This window comes from Panthera leo, chromosome B2, assembly GCF_018350215.1.
Source record: "Panthera leo isolate Ple1 chromosome B2, P.leo_Ple1_pat1.1, whole genome shotgun sequence".
Classification (NCBI taxonomy): Eukaryota; Metazoa; Chordata; class Mammalia; order Carnivora; family Felidae; genus Panthera; species Panthera leo.
The window spans coordinates 30725576-30749984 of NC_056683.1; the positions used below are offsets into that span (position 1 = coordinate 30725576).

The 24409-nt window shown below is 48.0% G+C and overlaps 2 protein-coding genes and 1 long non-coding RNA gene across 8 annotated transcripts; 1 reads left to right on the forward strand and 2 right to left on the reverse strand.

The window, feature by feature from the left end:
* Window positions 1-99: 99 nt before the first annotated feature.
* ATF6B (activating transcription factor 6 beta) lies at window positions 100-9326 on the reverse strand. Of its 6 annotated transcripts, none has more exons than XM_042938335.1 (19): window positions 9212-9326; window positions 8764-8843; window positions 8552-8630; window positions 8210-8301; window positions 7549-7684; window positions 5871-5963; window positions 5109-5194; window positions 4831-4966; window positions 4611-4742; window positions 4332-4465; window positions 3476-3661; window positions 3294-3385; window positions 2696-2875; window positions 2418-2528; window positions 2154-2235; window positions 1875-1945; window positions 1540-1651; window positions 1315-1399; window positions 100-786 (listed from the first exon to the last, which is right to left on the reverse strand). In XM_042938335.1, the coding sequence occupies exons 1-19, from the start codon at window positions 9324-9326 to the stop codon at window positions 557-559; spliced, it is 2232 nt and encodes a 743-aa protein (XP_042794269.1). In that variant the 3' UTR covers window positions 100-556. The 6 variants fall into 6 exon arrangements, with proteins under 6 accessions (XP_042794269.1, XP_042794270.1, XP_042794268.1 ...); XM_042938336.1 differs by having other exon boundaries at window positions 7549-7714; window positions 9221-9303; XM_042938334.1 differs by having other exon boundaries at window positions 7549-7714; window positions 9212-9302.
* On the forward strand, window positions 2950-8214 carry LOC122219729. The gene is made up of 3 exons (XR_006202532.1): window positions 2950-3195; window positions 4394-4491; window positions 8043-8214. It is a non-coding gene; the product is annotated as an uncharacterized LOC122219729 (long non-coding RNA).
* A 508-nt stretch (window positions 9327-9834) lies between the features above and the next one.
* On the reverse strand, window positions 9835-11442 carry FKBPL (FKBP prolyl isomerase like). Its single transcript, XM_042938343.1, has 2 exons — window positions 11254-11442; window positions 9835-10997 (listed from the first exon to the last, which is right to left on the reverse strand). The coding sequence occupies exon 2, from the start codon at window positions 10906-10908 to the stop codon at window positions 9859-9861; it is 1050 nt and encodes a 349-aa protein (XP_042794277.1). The 5' UTR covers window positions 10909-10997; window positions 11254-11442; the 3' UTR covers window positions 9835-9858.
* Between the last annotated feature and the right edge of the window lie 12967 nt (window positions 11443-24409).

Genomic DNA, 24409 nt, shown 5'->3' on the forward strand with positions numbered 1-24409 from the left:
CAGCTATGTCTTCAGTGCTTGGTTGTCTGATATACTGTCAGTACAGAAGCCACTTTCCCCCAATTCCCCGTCCTGAGCCAGGAAGGCAGTCACCGTTCCTTCAACTCCCTCCAAGTTGTTTATTTAATAATAAAAAAGAAGATATACATATACATAAACCTGATCTCCCACCACCATCCCTCCTTTACTCCCAGTAACTAGCTCCAAAATGTAAAAATGTCCCTTGTCCCTCCCGGGGACCAAATTCCCACCTCCACCCCCTAAACAGAGAAACAAAAGAATAAAGAGTGTGCAGGAGTCCACCTACCCCAAAACTTAATCTCGAAAGAAGCAGGAATTAGGGGTTCAGAGAAATGAGAGGAGCCCTATATTCCAAAAAGGGGTGAGAAGAGAGGTAAACCCCCTCACCCCCAAATAAGGGCTTAACCCCACACCCTGTCTTTCCTTTACCAATTGCCCCAAGCCCAGGGATCAGAGAACTTAGAAAAGCCCCACTTGGTCACCCCCCACCTCCCGTCCCCCACCACCAGCTCTAAGTCAGTGTGAGTTGCACAGGTCAGGGGTGATTGAGGTAGAGGGGCTGGTGGGAGGCCTGGCGTGCCTGGCCGGCTGCAGAAGCTGGCAAGGGGCCACCTGTGGCATTGCCTGGGGTCGAGGATGGCTGTTTTCGGAGTGAGGGAGGCACCGTGGAGGTCTTGATGTGAATCACCCGGGTGTCCATGACCTCACACTCGATCTGCATCATCTCCTCATAGTCTCCTGGAGCCCCCCGGCCTGACAGGGTCTCTGTGAGAAGGAGAGAGTTAAGAAAGAGGAGAAGCGCAGGCAAACAGAGAGGAAAAAAGTAGAGGTGGGCAGGGAGGGAGGGGCAATGGTGAGGAGACAGTCCATAGCAGGAGTTGAATGAGAGGGTAGGGATGGGGTTGGTACAGGGAGAGGAAAGGGGCAGGAAAAGCAAATGACATCGATGAGTCACAGAGGACACATATGATTGAGGTCACAGAGGAAAGGACAGGAAGAGAACACAGAAGGTGAGAATCTGGCCATTCCCAGCCCACCCCCTCTGCCCATACCTCCTTGAGCACCATCACCAAGGGATGGCCTGCACCCTCGTCTTCCTCCCACGTCTCCTGCATTCGGTTTTTCTCTCCATCCATTTCCTGCATCTTCTCAGCCAGGAGTCTAGCCTCTCTCTGGAATGGCCCACTCCTCTCTCCACTTCCCCCTCAGCTCCTCATGCTGGATCTCCCTATCAGAACCTCCCCATTGCTCGATTTCAGGACCCCTCCCCAGATCTGGCAGGGAGAGAATTACCATTGGGGGCCATGGCAGGCATCACCAGGGACATCTTGGGCCGAGAGGTCTTGTTGTGGCTGATGGCAGGGAGCAGCAAGTGGTCCTGGGAAACAAAGGGGCCGGGCCAGAGGGCTGGAGGAAAAGATGTGGACAGGCTCTCCCCACCTCTACTCTATAGCCTCAGCCTGAAGACAGATTGCTGGAGAGCGCAGGGTGACAGGGATGGGGCAGGGAAGGACTCACCCTTCGGAAGGACACAACATAAAATGTGTCTTCTCGTCGGTCAATTGCATCCAGGAACTCTGGCTGCGAACGGTCTGGGTGGCGATATAGCTGCAGTTGGCCCACAGAATCCCTAGCCAGGAGGGGAAACAGGATTTGGGAGAAACTAAGCCCCATGCCCAGTCCCCACCAGGGAAGATGGGAGAGGGTAAGAGAAAAAGACACGAGACCCCAGTGGATGAGGGAGGCATAACGTCATTGGTGGCAATGATGACAGACACAGGATAGCTTCTGGGGGTGTAGCTCTTTAGAGTGAAACCTCCCTTAGTAACAGATAAGCACCCTCATAGACTCACCTTTCTGGGGGCCCAGGGGGTTGGGTGGGAACTGCCTTAACTGGAGGCGACTTCTTCCAGAGCTGAGACTTCTGGAAGGAGAAGTATCTAAGGATTTGAAGAGGGTAAAGGGAAAAGGGAAAGAGACAGACGGCCCCTGGAAGCTGATGCCACCTCACACCCACCCCTCCACTTCCCCCAAATGATCCCTCAAACCTCCACAATGAGATGCTCCCTCAAAATCCCCAGGACATTTAGTCTTCCAGTGGCCTTCCTTGAACCAGCCCTAGCCCCTCCTACCTGTCTCTCCTGGGCCCTCTGGGGGATCTTCCGCCGGCCTCTCTGGTGACGCTGGACCCAGCCGCTCAGCTCGTCCGCAAGCCTAGGGAAACAGAGGGGTAACACCTCTGTAAGGAGCCAGAGCTCCCATTTTCCTTGCCCGAGCACAGGACAGGGAAGAGAGGGCAGGGAGAACTGGTGCTTCAGTACACAGGGATAGCCAGGCCGCCTGTGGAGGGGGCCTCAGAGGACAGGGAAGATGCCCCAGCTGGGGATCCCCCACACCTCAGGGACTCGGTTCGGTTGAAGTGCCGGCAATCAGAGGAGAGGAAGAGCTGGTCCAGGTCTCTCAGCAGCAGCTCCTTGGCACTGCCCCCCGGGAAGGCTGTCAGGTTCCTGGAGTGAGGAAGGGAGGAGGCAATGATTAGAGGCTGCCCCACGCCCTTCCCCCAACAGAACAGGCAACGATGGCAGGAGAACTCTGGTTCCCCTAGGAAGAAAAAGTAAGTTTTGGAGAGGAGATACACTCAGCATCCCCAAAAGAGAGAGGGCCCTCTCCTTACCTGAAACTTGGCCGGCCTGGGGGGCTGGGCTGGGGCTCCTCAGGGCCCAGGGAGGAACCCTGGAGGGGTTCAACTCCATGAACCGGCTCTTGCGCTGAGAACTCCAGCAAGTGTCTCCGGGGTCGAGGCTCCTCTCCGCTCATCCGAGGAGAGATGGGAGCTGGAGGAGGGTCACTGATGCTGAGGATGAGGAAGGATCGAGTAAGGAATTCCAGCCTGGTCCAGGGGCTGGTTAAGATCATGGGCTCTGCAGAAAGCCTGCCTGGCTTCCAATCTATCCTGCAGAGCGAATCCCTTCATGTGTACGACGGGAATGAGAACCATCGCTACCTAATAAAGCCAGGAAGCACGAGGAGCTCAGCAAGCACTTAAAAGTCACTATCTTTACCATTGTTATTACCACCATCTGCTCCAGGACACACCATTTGAGAGAAATGATGGAAGGAGAAGGGACTGGCTGGATGCCCCGTGGGTGCTGAGGACAGCTGTGCTGCCTGCGTGTAAGTGGAATGAAAGGGCCTGTGCCAAGGCAGGCAGGCAGGCAGCTGTGAGGGTGGGCTCCACCCAGAAACTTTGGGGGAGGCAGGGAAGGTCTCACCTGACAGGTCCAAAGTTGAAGGCAATGAAAAGAAGGAACACCATGATGCAGACCACCTTCCTGTTTCCAGACCCTAACTTGAGCTCGCTGTTCTAAGGTGAGAGAGAGAGATGAGAGAGGGGGTGAGTCATCCCCAAGGAGCCTGCCTGTATTCCCAGGGGCCTGGGACCGACCCGTCTTACTTCGGCCAGCAGGGCCTCCAGCCGCCGCCGGAGGGCAGCATTCTCCCTGCGGAGCTGCTGGTTGTCGGCCAGCACAGCCTGCAGCCGAGCCTCCAGCCCCTGCAGATACTCCTTCTTCTTCCTCCTGGACTGGCAGGCCGACTCCCGGTTCTTGATCATTCGCTGCTGCCGCTTCAGCAGCTTTGCCTAGGGTACCGGGAGGATCAGAAAAGGAATGACAGAGGGGTGGGAGAGGGGAACTATGCCTCCCAACTTCAGGAACTGATTACCCAATGCTCACACTGGCCACTCTATCCCCTTCCTGACCTCTACCGACACAGCCAGAGACGGGTTATTCCTCTCTGCTAAAGCTTTCCACAGAAGGAGCCCTTCTCTCAACCACTCCCTGCTCCTGTCCTCAGAGCTGAGAGAAGTCAGACTGTAGGAAGGACTTCCTCCATCCTGGTTCCTGGTGCAAACTCAGTTCCTTTCCTTGCTGGGTGGGGTCTTCCTTCCTCTCAATTCTTTTTAGGGCCCACACTTTAACTTTGCCATAATTAAAGAACACTTTACCTGGTTTTCCCCTAGGAAACAGCCTCCCTCTTCCAACTACTGCCACAACCATAACACAGTATGGGTCCCCTGCCTTAGATTTACTGACACCAATGCCATTTCTTCATCTTCAGTGATAGCAAAACTAAGGATCCTAAAATTACAGAGTTGATACTCATATATAAACAGGGACCCACTCTGACCTTCAGGATCATCTATGGCTTTGCTTCCTCACTTTTCGATCCCTCCTCATTCCACAATTCTCTCTTCCATGGCAGACTTCCTCCCCATTACTAGTCTTACTCCTCTCCTCCCCAGTACTTACATCCACTTCAGGTGGGCAGGAGTTCCCAGGCATAGGAGCTGGAACAATGCTCTTCCTTTCAGGCCTTGGAGCAGGGGGGGCCGGCCCCTCAGGCTGGACCCGAATAGCACCTTGGATGAGGACAACTGGTGACACTGGGGCAAGTGAGCAGGAGAAGGAGGTGAGAGCTGTTCTTGTGTCCATACCCGTACCTGAACACCCAAGGGCTGGGAGCCTCAATGGCTGTGAGCTCCCCGAGAAAGTCAATCCAGTCCGGCTCCTTCTCTCCTATTTTAGTACCTGGGGGTGGTTGGACAAGAGGCTGCAAAAGGATGGTGGTGCTGGGAGGCACAGCTCTGGGTGGCATTGGGACAGTGGTTATCACCACAGGTTTGGGCTGCAGCGGTGGCTTTCGGGTGGGCAGGGCTTTGCCTGAAGGAAGGGAAAAGGAAGAAAGGAAGGAATGTCAGGACTAGAGGCCTCTTGCCGGGGATCCCAATGTATCAGCTTGCCCCATTACCTAAGGAGCCATCGGAGGATGGGCCCATGCTGATCTGGACACCTCCAAGTGGGGGGCCTAGGACATCCCGCAGGAGACACCCTTGAGGGGATGGTGACTCTGTCTTCACTTCCAGTACCTCCTCTCCTATAAAACCCTGTGTTGGGCATTCCAAAAGATATGTGAGTCAGGAGGGATATCAAGGAGAAGGAGCTGAAGAAGAGAATGCTTTCATACCTCTGAGAGGCAGAAGGAGCTCACTGGAATGTCTGGAGAGAGTAAGAAAGGTTGATGCTCACCTGGTTGGGGGACTCTGCTGAGAGCAGGGAAGCCTCAGAGTTGATGGAGGAAGATGGAGAGACAGGCTCTAGCTTGGTCTGGACATCTGTGGGGTGTCAGGATAATATAAAATGCTGGGTATCAGATAAACACTGAAGGAGAAGAGGATTAAGATAGGGGATGGAAGACATGGTCCTTCCCCCTTGTACCAAAAACTAAGACTATTCTGGCCCTAGGCATGCAATCCAGAAGGCAGAGAACTATGGGGTTGCTGACCTGCTGGCTCTCTTCCTACCTCTTTGCCCAGAACTTTCCTTTCTCCTTCACTGGCTCCTGAAGCTGTCTCTATGCTGACAGCAGCCAAGTCTGAATTTCTACCCTTGACTGCTCCCCTGTGTCCCAATGCTGACTCCCAAGGTGCCTGCTGGTCATTCCTTTCTTGTGCCCCACCACCCACCCAAATTCAAGCTGGCCTTAAATGGGGCTCACAGCTTGTCCCTTCACACAAATTCCCTTTTTACTCCGTCAGGCTCCCAGGCACCAAATCACAAAGCCTCAGTCACCTCTGAGCCTTCCTGGCCTCTGTTAAATCCATCTGTGAGACTTGCTGGTCACCCCATGTGGGTGAAATAAAAGTCATCTGAGGGCCAGATTCAACCCCAAGGTCAACAGTCTGCCACTACCTTTGGTCCATACAACTCTTTTAGGTACTTAATTATAGAACTGCCAATATTGCTATTTAAAAATTTCAACTTATGTTTATGAATAGGTAATATACTCACAAAACTCCAAAGGACCAAAAGGTAATTCAGTGAAGTGGATCTCCTTCCCTTTCTTGTCTACCAGCCACCTGGATCCCTCCTCAGAGATGATCACTATTTGATTATTAACCACGTGTTATGACACTCATGAGACTCTCCAAAAGCAAAGATTATGTTTTATGCTTCCTGTCTATCAAACTGATGGGTAAAGCACAGGCCCTCAGAAGATAACCTAAATACAAGGGGACAATCGACTCCTTTGCAAAGTCCTCAACAGTCAAGGTTTATATCCTTATCTTGTTTGCGAATGTGATCTGTTTCTCTCTCCAAACCCATTTTCTATACTAACCTGCCCCGCCCTGAGGCTGGGGAGGAAAACAGAATGGACTGCATCACTGGGCTCCCTTGCCAAAGACAGGCAGTGCCAGGAAATCCTGAAGGCGCTTTGTAATCCACAACAGTGAATTCAGCACATTCCCTGGCCTGGGGGCTCGTGCTCTTGCAATACCTATCTGCCCTAGCATGAAACTCTGGCATCAAATCCTACGCAGGAAGTCACTGCAATTCTTCCATTCTATGTCATTCTTTCTGCCTCTTTTCAGAATCCAAATATCTTTCTTGAGGAACTGTATCCAGTCCTGCCTCTCCATGATCCATTCTCTCTACTCTGTCACCAGAGTCAGCTTCCTAATCACACTGTTCTCCTGCTCAATTCTTCAGTCTCCCAACTGCGCATAGGATAAAAGCTAAGAGTCCCTTAGCACCGTTCTCACTTGGCCTGCAGCCTCTGCAACTTTCTTTCCATTTCCCACTCCCTCCTCACATCCACTCTGAGGAGATACAAGCTCCCTAGATACACACACACACACACACACACACACACACACGTGTGCGCACATGCCACAGTCCCCACATTCATCTTGTGCCTAATTTCTATGTGTCCTTCAAACTCAGTTCAGGAAATGCTTCCTCCAGGAGCACATCACTGATCCAGCCCCAATAGGGTGAGCTGCCCCTCTTATGAGTTTTCATGGCACCTTGCGATGTCTATCCTGGAGTTCCCACACCTGCAGCAACTGGTATCTGTCTTTCCCCTCCCTCCACACTACAGGATTCTTGGGTCAGCATGATGCTCACATCTTCTTCATCTTGCATTCCCAGCACCCCGTCCAGTATGTGGCATGGAGTAGGTGCTCTATAAATGTTTACTGTGTAAACACCTAAGAGTAAATAAACTTAGTAACACTTAGTGAAATAGTGCAAGTAATGTTAACTGTAGGATCTAGGAGTTGGGTATATGGAATTTCAACTTTTCTGTATGTTTGAAAAATTTTTATAATAAAACTTCAGGGGTGGGAAATAAATAAATATGCCCTAAAATACTGTCCATAAGTTTTTTAAAAATGCAAAGCAACGGGGCCGGGGCAGGGGGGACAGGTGCCTGGGTGACTTAGTCAGTTAAACGTCTGACATCAGCCAGGTCATGATCTCAGGGTCCCTGAGTTTGAGCCCCACATGGCATCAGGCTCTTCCGGCTCTCCTCTATCAGCACAGAGTCTGATTCAGATCCTCTGTCCCCACTTTCTCTGTCCCTCCCCTGCTTACTTTCTCTCTCTCTCTCTCCTGCTGCCTTGGTAAAGCCCCTCTCCCATCTACCCTGCCTTGGTAAAGCCTGGGGGTGGTAGCAGGCTGTTATTACCTGAGGGGTCATCAGAGGTGGAACCCACATTGATCTGGACCGTTTCAAATGGGGATGTTGGATCATCTCCTAGGAGGCAGAGTGGGGGTGCCAAGGACTCTGTCTTCACAACCAGCACCTCCCCTACAGCAGGGACCTGGGTGAGAGTGGGGTGAAGTGGTGGGGGCTCAGAAAAAATAAAACAAGGAAGGTGTTGAGAGCAAGAGTAAGAACAAAAGTTTTTACTAATTTTTAACTAGCTTTTACTGATTACTAATTATTTGACATTCTGGTTTTACTGAGTATCTCCTTAAGCTGTCTCTGGCCCCTCGTTTTCTCTATATTATTCCTGGGAGGGTTGATGAAGTCTCATCATTTCAAATATTGCCTTAGAATGGACAACTGGGGCAAGAGCAATTTCAGAATTCTCAGCAGTTAACAACTCTCTTCTTCCTGGCCTCACCATGGCTGCCACATATCTCTATTTATTAAAATGACTCCATCTTCACTTACAGACAACCACAGAGGAGACATGGAAAATGAGGATATTAAAGAAATCCAAAGGCACCACCACTACTCCATGACCCATAGCACACAAAACATTTTCTCAGCACCTATGCATGAAGGGACTGGAACACCATCCCTGCCACAAACAGCAGAAGGAAGGAGATGGTTCTCTCACCTGGCTAGAGGGCTCTGTGGAAAGACGCGATGATTCAGAGCTGAGGGAGGAAGAGGAGCAGGGGGAGGATGGCTCAGACTTCACCTGAAGGTCTGGAAGAAAGGGGTTGGGGAATAACCAGGAAGCAGAGCCTGAAGAGTCCAAAACGTGCCCAAAGGCTTGGAAGTGAGGATCCCCTCACCTGGGGCAAAGGGGAAGGAACACATAAGGGGCTGAAGGAAAGAGGAGTGCACAGGCACTTATGAAGAGGAGGTGTGAGGATACAGGGGAGTGTGTAGTTCCTGGAAAACAGTGGAAAGAGAGGGTTTTGTAAGGATGCAGGAATCACAAGGGATATCTTACCTGGAAAGATAGGCAGGGGGTCCCAGGGTGGCTCAGGAGGGCTGACATCCATCCCCACATCCAGGGAACTGCTGCCAAACTGAATAAAGAAGGACATTAGATGGCAAGAATGTGAAGACAACGGCTTCATGAGCTCTGGCTTGGGGCTGAGTCCTTGTTCCGGGGCAACTCCCGACCCCCAAAGGTTAGAGACAAGGCTAGAGAAGCAGTACCGGGACATCCTGCTCTGGGCAACGGAAGAGCTGCGTCTGCTCCTCCGCGACATCATCTAAGCCAGTATACAAGGTGCTGTCTGCAAGAGATGAAGAACGTCAGGGGGTCGTCCGGTGGCCCAGCCTACAGATCTACACACAGCCCTGGGCCCATCCCTCATTGGCTCGGCTCGGCCAGACCTACCGCCCGCCCACTTGAAACGTGATACAGCCAAAGAACTTCAGCTCCTCCTTCCCCCACCCCGGAACAACTCGATGTTTTTGCTGGGAGCAGAGGTCTTTCCCAACTCCCGCATCCCCCCGAATGCACAACGAGCCCCCCTGCTCCGCCCTCTTTCGGGTGATGGATTCCGTATGTGCCCAGCCTTCCTCTATGGACCTCCGCTTCCTCCCTGCGTGCCTCAAAAGCATAGTATGCCACAGCCCTCCTCCCTCCCCCAGGCCTCACTCCGCAGACCCCAGTCCTCCGGGCTCAGCAAGTTATCGGTGAAAAAACGTGTTGGGTCCGCAATCTCGCTGAGCAGCATCAGTTCCGCCATCTTTCCCTCCCGCCCCCCAGCCATGAGACGGTCCCCAAGACCCGCCTCTCCCCATCATCAACTAATCAGTTGACTCTTAAAAAAAGGGGGCGGTGTCCCGGAAGCTCTACCGACCAGTAAGAGACCTGGGTGCTGAATACTTGAGATGGCTGGATAGGGCGGGCCAATGGGAGCACGGCAGAAGGACAGCACTCCCGCTGAACCGGGCTGTATAGTTTGCGCATGCGCCGGGCGGGACCCAACGAGAAAGCCTGGGAGATGTAGTTCCCGGGATTTAAAGGCCCGCCATCTCCCCCAGTCCTAAATTCAGAAGTTTATGTATCGTCCATTTATCCTCGGATATGAATAAGCCCCCCAAAATGTAGCACAGGTGATCATATGGCTTTTAATGGTAAAAGAGGGAAAGAGGCGCACAGTCCACTGTTACCTCCCCTAAGAAAGCAAAAGCTAGGAATGAATGGGACATGGCTGAAACCCTCCCTCTTGGTCCCCTCAAAATCTCACGGCATAAACCACAATTCACAGGTTCCTGTCTCTTTTAAGATTTAACTTTTAATCAGCCAAACATCTTGCGCAGACCCTGAGCCAGCCCTGCATCTTGTTTCTTCCCCTGAATGATCACCTTTCCCAGCTCTTCCTGGGCTGCCCGGTTTTTGGGGTCTACCGCCAGCACCTTCCTGAGGTCAGCAGTTGCTTTTTCAAGGTTCCCAAGGGCAGCCTGGGCAACCCCCCTTCGGTACAAGGCCTTTAAATGGCCAGGTTCCCGCTCCAGCACTCGGTCACAGCTCTGGGCTGCCAACTGAGGCTGCCCTAACAGCAACTGACAGGCAGCCAGATTGGCATGAAGAACAGTTCGTTCTGGAGGGCCGGGTGGGGGTAAAGTCAGCAGCAGCCGAAGAGCCCGTCCATAGCATCTGGCAGCCCCTTCAGGGTTCCCAGCTCGAAATAATTCTGTGCCCCTTGCACGTTCTTCCCTGGCCAAGGCCTCCTTCTCACTGGCCTCCAGCTCCCAGGAGTCCCTGCCCTGAGTGAAGGAGGCCAGTGTGAGCCTGAAAGGAGGTCCAGAGTGTTCAGAGAGCTGAAGCTCTGCCTCCTCACCTTGACACATGGACTCCAAGCATTTCTCTATGAGTTCCCCCCAAGTCCCCTCCCTCCATGGGCCTAACCCCATAGTTAGCTCTGTCCATCCCTCTGGCAGGCCTGACCCAAAAGGAAACCCAAACGCCAGTACCCGGCAGCAGGAGCCCAGCTTGGGTTTGTCCAAGCCATGGCCACGGATTATGATCTTCTTAACAAAGCTCCCATCCGGACAGTACCAGAGATCAGAAGCTTGAAGGGGCTCTGGCATCTCATTGGTTGATCCACGAGACTTGGCAGAGTTTCCTTGAAGTCCAGCGGCCAGTTTTTCAGTTCCTTGAGAATTCTCTAGAATTTGGCTGGCTTGATTTGGGCTCACTCTCAGCTCAAGGATTTCAGTAGGAGGGTCTGGGGACTGCTGCTTGATCTGGGTAGTTGAATCAAGGTTCTCCTGGGGGTTCTTTTCCCATTGTTGTTGCGGTTGAGAGGTGTCCTTCTCTCCCACTGGATTGACTGGTGGCATCTCCATTTGGCTGCCTGGTCCCTTCCACCGTGGGTGAATCCACCGTGGGTGAACAGTTTTGGTCAGAAAGGGGTGGATCAGTTTCAGGTCAGCACCTAAAAAGAACACCAAAACAATGCTAATGGCAGAATTCTTATTTAGACGTCCTTTTTGTCCTCCCCTGTCCTGGGACCCAGGCCCCCAGTCCTCAAAGTCTTTTTTTTTTTTTTTTCCTCCAAAAATCCCTGCCGGACTAGAGCCTCCGGCCCACCCAAAACTAATCCAGAACTAATGCAGAACTATAAATTCCACAAATCCCTGCGGTTCGGGTAGCCGCCCCAACTACGGACACCCGATCGAGTCAAAAAGTACCTGGGCAGCCGAAACGCCTAGCCTGGTGGCAATATCCGGACCATTCGGATCACCTCTCCTTCCGAAGCTAAGTGCTTCCTGAGTACTGTCCTCAGAGTCTTGCTCCACGGGGAGAAGACGGCCGTGGGCCAGGGGCATCTGGGGACAATAACAGCTAACCCTGAGCCCGCGAGGCTGCGAATCTAATAAAATTCCTGGCAACCAATCCGGCGGAGGGAGAGACCTGGTGAGCCCGCCTTTTGGACGTGACATCATCCCCCCCCCCCCCCCCCCCCGCAACCGGGAAGCTGTAGGCCTTAGCAACCGAACCTGGCCGAATCAAACCGAGCTAGCGAAGTCCGACTGGTCAGGTCATTGAGACTAAAAGTCTGGAGAAGTCCTGAAATGGGAGACTGGGGTTCAGGAAGGAGAGCGGGGGAATGAAGGAGCTGGCGGTGACTGATGGCGGTAGCAATCTTTTTAGGTGAAGACCCCAGGCCCACCCGTGCCCTGTGTTCAGGGCTCCCAGCCAGAGCCATCCAACCTACTCCTTAACCCATTCAGTCCAGGGTGCTGCAAGAGAAACCCCCAGGCCTCTTTTTCCTCATTTGCCCCTATGTCCTGGGATAGGGATTCCCTGGGATCACCTGAAGCTTCTTACCTGTTCCCTCATACTCATCACTGCCTTTCAAGTCTTCTTCCTGAAGAAATCTTAGTCCTTTTCAAACTTTGATGTGCATACATATCATTTGGGGAAACTTAAATCTCAGGTTTGGATTTAGGAAGTCTGGGTTGGGCCCTACATTCTGCATTTTTCTTTTTTTTTTTTTTTTAATTTTTTTTTAACGTTTTTATTTTTGAGACAGAGAGAGACAGAGCACGAATGGGGGAGGGGCAGAGAGAGAGGGAGACACAGAATCGGAAGCAGGCTCCAGGCTCTGAGCCATCAGCCCAGAGCCCGATGCGGGGCTCGAACTCACAGACCGTGAGATCGTGACCTGAGTTGAAGTCGGACGCTTAACCGACTGAGCCACCCAGGCGCCCCTCTTTTTCTTTTTTTAAATTTACATCCAAGTTAGTTAGCATATTGTACAATAATGGTTTCAGGAGTAGATTCCAGTGATTCATCCCTTATGTATAACACCCAGTGCTCATCCCAACAAGGGTCTTCTTTAATGCCCCTTACCCGTTTAGCCCATCACCTCACCCACAACTCCTCCAGCAACCCTCAGTTTGTTCTCTATATTTAAGAGTCTCTTATGTTTGGGGTGCCTGGGTGGCTCAGTCAGTTAAGGATCTGACTTTGGCTTAGGTCATGATCTCATGGTTTGTGAGTTCGAGCCCCGTGTCAGGCTCTGTGCTGACAGCCCAGAGCTTGGAACCTGCTTTGGATTCTGTGTCTCCCTCTATCTCTGTCCCTCTGCTGCTTGCACTCTGTCTTGCTGTCTCTCAAAAATAAATAAAAACATTAAAAAAAATTTTTTAAGTCTCTTATGTTTTGTCCCCCTCCCTGTTTTTATATTATTTTTGCTTCCCTTCCCTTATGTTCATCTGTTTTGTATCTTAAAGTCCTCATATGAGTGAAGTCATATATTTGTCTTTCTCTGACTAATTTCGCTTAGCATTATACCCTCAAGTTCCATCCACATTGTTGAAAATGCAAGATTTCATCCTTTTTTGATTGCCGAGTAATACTCCATTGTATATGTATACCACATCTTCTTTATCCCTTCATCTGTCCATGGACATTTGGGCTCTTTCCATACTTTGGCTATTGTCAGTAGTGCTGCTATAAACATTGGGGTGCATGTGCCCCTTTGAAACAGCACATCTGTGTCCCTTGGATAAATACCTAGTAGTGCAATTGCTGGGTTGTAAGGTAGTTCTATTTTTAATTTTTTGAGGAACCTCCATACTGTTTTCCAGAGTGGATGCACCAGTTTGCACCAGCAGTGCAAAAAAAGATCCTCTTTCTCTGCATCCTCACCAATATCTGTTGTTGCTTGAGTTAATTTTAGCTATTCTGACTGGTGTGAGGTGGTATCTCATTGTGGTTTTGATTTGTATTTCCCTGATGATGAGTGATGTTGAACATTTTTTCACGTGTCTGTTTAGCCCTTTGGATGTCTTCTTTGGAAAAGTGTCTATTCATGTCTTTTGCCCATTTCTTCACTGGGTTATTTGTTTTTTGGGTGTTCAGTCTGATAAGTTCTTTATAGATTTTGGATACTAACCCTTTATTTGATAAGTCATTTGCAAATATCTTCTCCCCTTCTGCCGGTTGCCTTTTAGTTTTGCTGATTGTTTCCTTCACTGTGCAGAAGATTTTTATGTTGATGAGGTCCCAATAGTTCATTTTTGCTTTTGTTTCCCTTGCCTCCAGAGACATGTCAAGTAAGAAGTTGCTGTGGCTGAGGTCAAAGAGGTTTTTGCCTGCTTTCTCCTCTAGGATTTTGATGGCTTCCTGTCTTAACGTTTAGTTCTTTCATCCATTTTGAGCTTATTTTTGTGTATGGTGTAAGAAGGTGGTCCAGGTTCATTTTTCCGCATGTTGCTGTCCAGTTTTCCCAACATCATTTGCTGAAGAAACTGTCTTTATTCCACTGGATATTCTTTCCTGCTTTGTCAAAGATTAGTTGGTCATATGTTTATTGGTCCATTTCTGGGTTCTCTATTCTGTTCCATTGATCTAAGTGTCTGTTTTTGTGCCAGTCTTGATGTTTACATACTGTCTTGATGATTACAGCTGTTTAATACATCTTGAAGCCCAGGATTGTGATGCCTTCTGCTTTGGTTTTCTTTTTCAGGATGGCTTTGGCTATTTGGGGTCTTTTCTGGTGCCATACAAATTTTAGGATTGTTCTGTGAACAATCCTGTTCTAGTTCTGTGAAGAGTGATGATGTTATTTTGATAGGGTTTTTAATTTTTTTAAATGTTGATTTATTTTTGAGAGAGACAGAGGCAGAGCATGAGCAGGGAAGGACAACGAGAGAGGGAGACAGAATCTGAAGCAGGCTTCAGGATCTGAGCTGTCAGCACAGAGCCCGACGCAGGCCTGAACCCACGACCTGAGCCGAAGTCGGTCACTTAACCAACTGAGCCACCCAGGCACCCCTACATTCTGCATTTCTAACAAGCTCTTGAATGGTGATGCTGCTGGTCCATGAACCACACTTTGAATGATATGATTCAAGAATAACCTCATCCCATTCTCTTCACCCTTGCTCTGTGCCCCTTCAGTTGGTCCTGTATTTTGTATATATAACTGGCATAACCTGTTCCATTGGGCGTGTCACTGGATGGAAAACTGGTCCTCTTCCTCCTCCTAATAAAAGAAGTAGGTCCCACACAAAAGTGTGATTCAGCCTTGCTTGACCAGCTCCCAGCACTGGCTGGGCCACCACAGCTCTTCAGGGAAGGAGAATCCCATTCTCAGTACTTCACTTTGGCTCCTTCTTCACTACAAAAACCATGCCAGGACAGCCAGGAGGGGAGGTAGTTTCCTCATTAGGCACAGAATTGTGTCAGAACAGTCCTCTCCATTTTGTGTTGAGACTCAAGTCATTAACCTAGACTTTTTCCCAAGTTTTACTTCTGGGTTCTGGGTCAGAATAACCTTAGTCCACTGCTATCTTTTCCCCTATGGCTAAATAGTCTGATTCTTGTAATCCCAGGCTCCCTTGTAAGCCCAGGCTCCTATTGAAAATTAATCCACATTTTCTCCCTCTCTCCTTCCCCCTTTCCATTTCTAGTGTTTTTTGAAAAGGCAGGAAGTCTAGAATGAGTCGCAAAAGTTTGATTACACCCTAATCCATGGACAAAGTTTGCTAATTTGTGTTGTATGCCTTAACTGAGAGGGCCACTCTGATGACCCTTCAAAGATCAGCTTCTCTCAGTGAAAAGAAACTGTATTCTGCTACAAATGTATTGCTTTGTAATGTTCTCTTATTGTTTTGTGTGTATGTGTTTCAGTTCCAACAGACTCGAGAGGGCAGAGGCTTTGTCTCTATATTTTTGTGTTTCTCCTTCCTTCCTTCCTTCCTTCCTTCCTTCCTTCCTTCCTTCCTTCCTTCCTCCTTCAACAAATGCTTATTGAGCACATGCTATGTTCCAGGCAGCATGCTAGGAATTGAGGGTACATAGATGAATGAGATAGACACAGTCTCTGCTCTCATGGAACTTCTAGTCCGTCAAGAAAATAGTAATTACAGTAGCACGGAGAAGTGTGAGATGCTATGAGAGTGGATGAAGGATTAGGAGATATTCCTTAGGGATGAGACATTCTTACTGCCATTCAAAGAATGAGTTAGAACTACATCTCAGTTCTATAGAACCCATATTGAAAACCACTGAATTAAGTGGTCGACTTTGTCTCTTCAGGTGATCCCTTGTCACCATTGTGACTCTAAAAACAAATACAAGCATAGGCACATAAACTCCTAAAGAAAGTAATCCAAATCATCCAAAATGAAAATATTTTTGTATATTTTTAAATTTTTATTTATTTTTTATTAAATTTTTTTTAATGTTTATTTTTTGAGAGAGAGAGACAGAGGGTGAGCAGGGGAAGGGCAGAGAGAGAGGGAGACACAGAATCCAAAGCAGGAGCTGTCAGCACAGAGCCAGACATGGGGCTCAAACCTACAAACTGTGAGATCATGACCTGAGCCAAAGTGGGACATTTAACTGACTGAGCCACCCAGGTGCCCCAAAAATATTTTTTTAAATAAATAAAATTTTAATTTCATCAAAATGAAAACACATTTAAATTTTATGTAAGAAGACTCGGAATTCTCAGAGGAGGAACCCATGGATCTTTAGGTTCCCCCGGTCTCAGCTTGAGAAACAGAGGAGTAGGAAGGGACAAAGATGTGAAGACTCAGAAATGGGGAAAAGCATAGGTTCTTCCCCAAAGTGTTGCTGCATGAATGTTAACTGCCTCACTGCTTGCTCTCTCCTGGTTCCCTGCCCCTTGAGCCTCATCATGCGGGGGCTCCGCTCTCTAGGGATAGTCACTAAGGAATTGGGAAGAAGTGGGGAAACACGCTAGGAGGATTATATCCCCAGGCCTGACTAGAGAACATGGGATCTGAGTCTGAGGAGGACACAAAGAGGATGACAAGTGAAAATTTGCTTACCTGTTGGGGTAGAGGCTTGGACTGAAGAGTGAGGAAGGAACACTGTTTCTCATCTTTCTCTTTCCCCTAAAGATTTGAGAATGAACTGGAAGAAGAGCAGCCTTGAGGGAAAGAGATGAAAAGGAACTTTCTTCTCCAAGTGACTAGATTCAATCCCAACCTCCCACTACAAGTGTCTCCTGCTCTCCCTCTTCTTTTGGTGTTTCAGGGACTAACCTCACAGCACCAAATTGTATGGGTGCTTTGGAACATGACTTACCTTGTGTCTAAGACATTTCTCCTGTCTCAGGTGAAAGGGATGGGAGGGAGTAGCACACAGGAACCTCTGGAAAGGAAATGAGATCATAGGAGACTCTGTGTTAAGAAAGTCAGAGAGACATCTTGGGAGAATGGAAGGACTTGGGGTGGAGGTGGGGTCACTGCTTTTGCAATCTGTGATTATAGACAATAGACCCTATTCTGGAATAATTCTTCCTTCATCCAAGTCATTATAAAGGACATTTAATGCCTTGTTGAAGATCATTCTGAGGGAAATCTCCACATATGACAAGTTTGTGAGGATTTACCTGTAAATAATTGTTTTTAAACCCCACCTGGTGTCATTTCTGTCCTGTCTTTCTTCTTTCTTCTTTCTTTTTTCTGAGTCATATCTTTTCAAGGTAACTCAGAGTATCTGGCCATATTCTGGTGCTCTTCTTGCCCTATCCTATATGGGCATTGTGTGTGTGTGTGTGTGTGTGTGTGTGTGTGTGTGTTTTAATGGAAGGATAGTTGACACACAATGTTACATTAGTTTCAGGTGGACAATGTAATGACAGGACAAGTCTATATGTTATGCCACGCTCAACCACAAGTGTAGAGCCCGTTTGTCACTATACAGTATTATCATAATAGCATTGACCGTATTCCCTATGTTGAACTTTTAATCCCTGTGACTTATTCATTCCACAACTAGGAGCCTGTATTCCCTGTTCTTCATACACTTTGCCCATCTCCTTGACTTCCTCCCCTCTGGCAGCCATCAGTTTGTCCTCTGTATTTATGGGTCTGTTTCTGCTCCACGGGGGCGTTGTTTTGCCGTCATCAAAGATCTAACCTGATGGCAGAAGCTGAGAGAAGAGGTTCAGGAACTGGTGCAAGATAATTTGTGAGCTGGTGGTTGTTCCTTGTTGTCTCCATACACACAAAGCATATGGCACCTTCCCTCTAAATGGGTGAAGTAAGATTCTTATTCATTCAATAATCTTTACTGAGTACTCAGAACTTGTCAATGGAACACAGAGAGAAATATAGAGAGATCCCCACCAGCAGTCTAATAGGGTAAGGTCATAGTTAACAAAAGCTCCAGAGGCAAGCATACAACTGATAAGTGGCAGGGAGGTTATTTCCAACTGGGGGGTGATCTGAAAAGGAGTCCAGAGGGTTGAGTCTTGGAGGATGGACATGATTTTGACCTGCAGAGATTGCAGGAGTTTGTTTATTGCAGGTGAAGGAAGCAATACAAGTCAGGAGAGATAAGGAAATGAAAGCCACTTTACATCCAGTATTATTCATCTCTGGCTTGTCAATCTCAGCTTTCTCAGAGATCTCAATATCCCATGCGGGCTGCCCTGTCACCAGGCATCAAGATGGTTGGAATTTTTTATACCCTCACATTCCTCTGCATTCCATACTCACCACATGGCACCATATGCTGCAGTTACTCTCTGCGATTTATCATCAGCACGAGAGACAAAAATTCTAGCTTTCCAAAGGCTAAATAAATTTCCCCTTCTGTTTAGCTTTGGTGGTTTCTGTGGTTTTAGTTCTGCTGGGATTTATGTCAAAATTGTTCCTCCCTCCTCTGCTCCCAAAGCATTTTAGGGTTGTATTATAGGCAGGGTTTTCAGGCAGGATGAAGCAGTGAAAGGCAGACTTTTCCAGAGAAATGTTTAATGATAAGAGCTGCTCTTTACCAAATCTTGGCCATGCATTATGACCACAATACCAGGCACAGGGCTGTTTTTTATTTATTTTTTAATGTTTATTTATTTTTGAGAGAGAGAGAGAGAGAGCATGGGAGGGGCAGAGAGAGAGAGGGGGAGAGAAGAATCTGAAGCAGGCTCCTTGCTGACAATGGTGAGTCCATTATGGAGCTCGAACTTATAAACCATGAGATCATGACCTGAGCTGAAGTAGGACACTTAATCAACTGAGGCCCCTTGTGCTGTTTTTAATCATGATGAGGAGAAGCTTCCTTGTAGAGGTGATATTTGTGCAAAGACATGAATGAGCAAGGGAGCAGGCGTGCAGATAACTGGAGGAAGAGTGTCCAGGAAGACAAAAACAGGAGTGCAAAGGCCCTAGGCGGAAAGGAATTGGATTTTTATGTTAAATTCCTAGCGGCTCAGAGACCAGCAAGGAGGCCAGAGTGGGTGAAGCAGAGTAAACAAGGCAAAGGGTGGGAGGGGATGAAGTCAAGGAGGTGGGGAAGAAACAAGGTCTGGTAGGCTTCATAGGCCAACATATTTTGGACCTTATTCTAAGTGTATATATGGTAGCCACCAGAAGGTTTGAGCAAGGTGAGTGATAGCATCTGGTAATTTACAAGATCACTCTGGTGCTCGCTTGGGCAGGATGTATAATAAAAGATCACTTTGATTTCTTTTTTTTTTTAATTTTTTCTTTTTTAACATTTATTTATTTTTGAAACAGAGAGAGGCAGGGGCGCCTGGGTGGCTCGGTCGGTTAAGGTTCGACTTCGGCTCAGGTCATGATCTCACGGACCGTGAGTTCGAGCCCCGCGTCGGGCTCTGTGCCGACAGCTCAGAGCCTGGAGCCTGTTTCAGATTCTGTGTCTCCCTCTCTCTCTGCCCCTCCCCTGTTCATGCTCTGTCTCTCTCTGTCTCAAAAATAAATAAATGTTAAAAAAAAAATTTTTAAAAAAAAGAAACAGAGAGAGGCAGAGCATGAACAGGGGAGGGGCAGAGAGAGAGGGAGACACAGAATCTGAAACAGGCTCCAGGCTCTGAGCTGTCGGCACAGAGCCCGACGCGGGGCTCGAACTCACGGTCCGTGAGATCATGACCTGAGCCGAAGTCGAACCTTAACCGACCGAGCCACCCAGGCGCCCCAAGATCACTTTGATTTCTGCATGGAGAATGGACTGTATCAGTCAAAAATGGAAGCAGAAAATCCAGTTAAGGGGTTAGTTCAAGGGACAATGGTAGCTGTGGGAGCTTGGATTAGGCAGAGGATCAAGGGAAGGGTCCTGAAGCCCTCTAATATGTAGGTGTCTGGAAGAGGAGTAGGAGCTGTCAATGAAGACAAAAGGAGCAGCAAATAAGGAATTAGGGAATACAATACTTTTTTTAGTTGGATCCAGAAAGAGTATTAAAGTGAAGAAAGCATTTCAAGGAGGAAGAAGTGTTTGACTGTGTCACATGTTGCTGATGGTCTAGTTCAGCATTTCTCAATCTTGACACAGGTATATTACAAAGTAATTTAATGAACATCATGCAGCTTAAGAAATAAAATCTCCCTGGGGCACCTGGGTGGCTCAGTTGGTTGAGAGTCCAACTTCGGCTCAGGTCATGATCTCATGGTCTGTGAGTTTGAGTCCCGCGTTGAGCCCCAGCAGGCCTGGAGCCTGCTTCAGATTCTGTGTCTCCCTCTCTCTCTGTCCCTCCCCTGCTCATGTTCTGTCTCTCTCTGTCTCAAAAATAAATAAAAACATGAAAAAAGATTTTGAGAAATAAAATCTCCCTGCCATTGTTAAAGTTCCCTGTGTGTCCCTCTCCAATTGGATTTCCTCTCCTGCCAAGGGGTATCTACTATTCTGAATGTTGTGCTTTCACTGCATAGGTAAATAGAAAATGAGAGGTTTATTTTTCCTTCTCAAACGTGAGCTGTATTATTACAGCATCTTTGTATGATGATGGGAATGTTTCAGTAAAGAGGGGGAAACTGATTATGTAAGAGAGGTAGGAGATAATTTTAAGAGTCTCATTTCTGAAAGGTGGGAAGGGACAGGACCCCAATGTACAGATGGGGTGGCAACTGGGAGCAGGTCAGCTTCTATGCAGTAACAAGAAGGCAATAAATACAGCTGAAAACCAAATGAACTAGTAGATTTGAGGGTGGAACCAGGGGGAAGTTCTCTTCTGAAATTTTCTGTTTTCTCACTGAATAGGAAGGAAGGTTGCCATCTTGTGAAATTGCAGTCTCAGACTTGGGGGATGTGAACAGCTTGGGGCAATGTGAGCTTGCAGGCCATACTGAGGGCTGATAGGAAGTGAGACCAGTCAATATGACTGTGTATTTTCCCCCAGACATATTCAGCTGTTGGGGGCAGGTGCGGAGCAGACAGAATTGGATTTAACCGGGACTAAAATGTGTCTGAATGAGAGGGGCCAGGAATAAAAGGGCAAGGGCTGAGAGGTGATGACAGTATTGAACCGTGAGATCTATACTGGGTAATAAGGGAAGTGAAAAATTGAGGGGAACAAATATGAAAGAAGAGTGAGAGAGTCGATGGATGGAAGGTCTGGGTGGGATTGAAGAACTTTTGGAATGAGGTACTGAATGGAAGAAGGGGTGACATGCAAAGACTGAACAGATTTGGGAGGGGTGGCAGTTATTGATGGTAACCCAGCTGGAGGTAGGACACAGAGAAGAGTGGCTAAGGAGTGGGGGAAAACCTTGGTGGAAGTGATGAAGGCCAGGAATTGATCAGGGTGCTGGATGGTTATTTACAGGGCTATTCAAGCCCCCCCCCCCCCCAAAAGTAATGAAATGACAGACGTGGTGGTAAAGAGGAAGGAAGGCAGTAACCTATGTACTGAATCTTCAATGAACGAGGGGGAATGATGACCCAGAATCAAACGATTGGGGGAATCAGACCTCTCAAGTAGATGTTAGAAGGGTCCAGAGCCTCTCCTAGAGGATGGGATCTCTGTCTGTAGTGGTGCAAGAATCAAGAGCACCACACAGGGAAGGAATTCAGGTAAACTGGGAGGGAAATCAAATTGGAATACACTTCTTAAGGGAGGAATCTGGGTGAAGAGATCTGGAGGAAGCCATTGTCATTCATTTCTTCCTCTGCCTAATTCTTTTCCATTCAATTGAGTTCAAAGAGTGGTACAAGAGGTTCTATCTGAGGAGGATCTGAAAACCAGAGCTAAACCAAATTTGGCTCCTGCCTTCTAGTAGCTCACAAAGTGAGATGTTTACATCAAGACCTCAGGTGGGGGGGTGCCTGGGTGGCTCAGTGGGTTAAGCCTCTGGCTCTTGGGTTCAGCTCAGGTCATGATCTCACAGTTCTGGGGTTCGAGCCCCGTGTTGGACTAGCACCTGCACAGCCTGCTTGGAATTCTCTCTTCCTGCCCCCCCATAAGTAAATAAACTTTCATTTATTTTTGTAAGGATTTTTAAAAGGTTTATGTATTTATTTTGAGAGAGAGCGTGCGCGCATGAGCAGGGGAGGAGCAGAGAGAGAGGAGGACAGAGGATCTGAAATGGGCTCTGCACTGACAGCAGTGAGCCTGATGTGGGGCTCCAACTCACAAACTATGAGATCATGACCTGGGTCGAAGTCAGATGCTTAACTGACTGAACCACCCAGGTGCCCCTAAGTAAATAAACGTTAAAAAAAAAAAAAAAAAAACCCCAAAACAGAAACAAACAAAAACAACAACATCTCAGGTGGGAAGACATGGGAAAATGCAGATAAAGTGAACAATGTGTAGGTTTTAGATCTGCATACCTTTCTCTTAAAGAAAGTTGCTCTAGTTGAAGCCATAGGCTCCCCCCTCCTCCTCCCTTTGTGGTCCCTAAACTTCCTCTAAGCCTATGGTTTGCAATCTTGGCTGCCCTTTGGAATTACCTGGGGATGTCTAAAAAAATATTGATGCCTGAGTCTCACCCTTAGAGACTGTGATTTAATTGGTTCAGGATGTGACCTGGGCTTTGGGATTTTTAAAAGCTCCCAGATGACTCTAATGTATAGCCAGGGGTGAGAATCATTGCTCCAAGGAATGCCTGGAGCTCTGTTTAGAAGTGATTGCTTTAGTCAAATCCATAGGAGAGAAATTCCTTCCTGCTTGAGTTGGGGCGAATTGATCTGAGCCCTAAAGGATAGGTAAATTTTGGCCAAGTGGAGACGCAAATGTGAAGGGAGAACATCGTGAGCTCAAGCTTAGATGTGGTCTGAAACACATGACAAGCAGCAGACAATTTGGTTTGTAAGAGACAGAGTTTAGAGAAAGAGGTCTGAGAGTTGAGAACAGCTGGGCAAAAACCTGGGGGTGGAATGATGAGTAATGCAGTTTGGTCGGAGATTCGGATGAAGAGAGAAAGCTGGATGGTTTTAAATTATGGAAGGGAGTGAAGGCCAGATTACAATTTTATAAATAATTGAGTAAGCTATAGGGAATCTTGAAGGAGTTTTGAGAAGTGAAGTTATAAAAAAAAAAAAAGCATGTTTAGGGAGGGTAACCTGCCAGCAGTGTTGAGGGAGACTTGGAGCTGCGAGAGGTAAGAGCGGTAGGAAGTAGGGAGATCGTTTAGAGGAGCTGTTGCAGCAATCCCAGATGAGGTCATTATTCAGACAAGCGCTGGGGAAAAGTTACAGATTCAAAAGATATTGTGATGATAAAATTGATTTAGCTTGACAGCACACCAAAAAGTAAAGGCAGGAGAAAGATGGAGGGAACATCAAGTTTTCAGATAAGGGTGATGGGGGAAATGGTGCCATTAAGAGAGACAGGGAAGCAGGTTTTCAGTAGCATCTCATCATTTTGGTTTGGAACATGCTGAGTTTAGAGGACAAGCAGTATGGTCCATGTGGCCGTATTCCACAGGCACTGGAAGCATGCCTGCATATACATATATAGGTTGGAGAATGTCTCTGACAACTCAGACTGCTGTAACAAAATACCACAAACTGTGAATGGCTTATAAACAACAGGAGTTATTTCTCACAGTTCTGGAGGCCAGGAAGTTTAACATCCAGGTGGTGGCAGATTTGGTGTAAGGTGCGAGCCCCCTCTGGTACATGGAATGCTGTCCTCTCACTGTGTCCTCATGTGGTGGAAGGGACAAGGGAGCTCTCTGGGGTCTCTTTTTATAAGGGCACTAATCTTTTTTTTTTTTTAACATTTATTTTTGAGAGAGAGAGAGAGAGAGAGAGTGTGTGTGAGTGGGGGAGGGGCAGAGAGAGAGGGAGACACAGAATCTGAAGCAGGCTCCAGGCTCCAAGCTGTCAGCACAGAGCCCGATGTGGGGCTTGAACTCATGAACCATGAAATCATGACCTGAGCTGAAGTCGGATGCTCAACCGACTGAGCCACCCAGGCGTCCCAAGGGCACTAATCTTATTCATGAAGGTCTGTCCTCATGACTAATCACTTCCCAAAGGCCCCACCAACACGCTTAGGATTAGATTTCAACTGATCTAATTAATTTGAGGAGAACACGAACATTTGGTCCATGGCAGAAAAACATTTAGTTAGAAATGATCTCTGAATTTGGAGTGGATGGGAAAGTCTCTGAAAAGGGTAAAATCTAGAGATAGACACTTAGGGGAAGGGAGGGAAAAAAAAGAGGGGGGCATGATTTGAAGTATGTACAGAGGTGGGGGGGAGATAACATGTCTGTGAACTAGATGAGTGGAGAATCTAGGGACAAGGGACAAACATGGGAGGGTTCAGAAAGGCACTGCATATATACTGTGCAAATGCCATTGATTTTGGTTCCTAGTAATTTCTGGTAACTTTGGTTCTTGGTAACTTCTGGTATTTGAGAGAGCAGTTTCAGTAGAGGAGGGAGTGGAAATATGTTTTAAAGGGTTAAGAAATAGTGGGTATGAAAAAAAGAGAGACACAGACACATCTCTGACAATACTTATATAAGGGAGGGGGGAATGAGTAGGTGGTGAGGAAGTGGAAGCTGCAAATGTGAATTCTTTTTTCAAGATCTTTGGTGAACAAAACACATTAAATCTGAAACGTCCAAAGGGGAACCCATGATTTCCATAGTCCATCTCATCCTTCTCCCATGT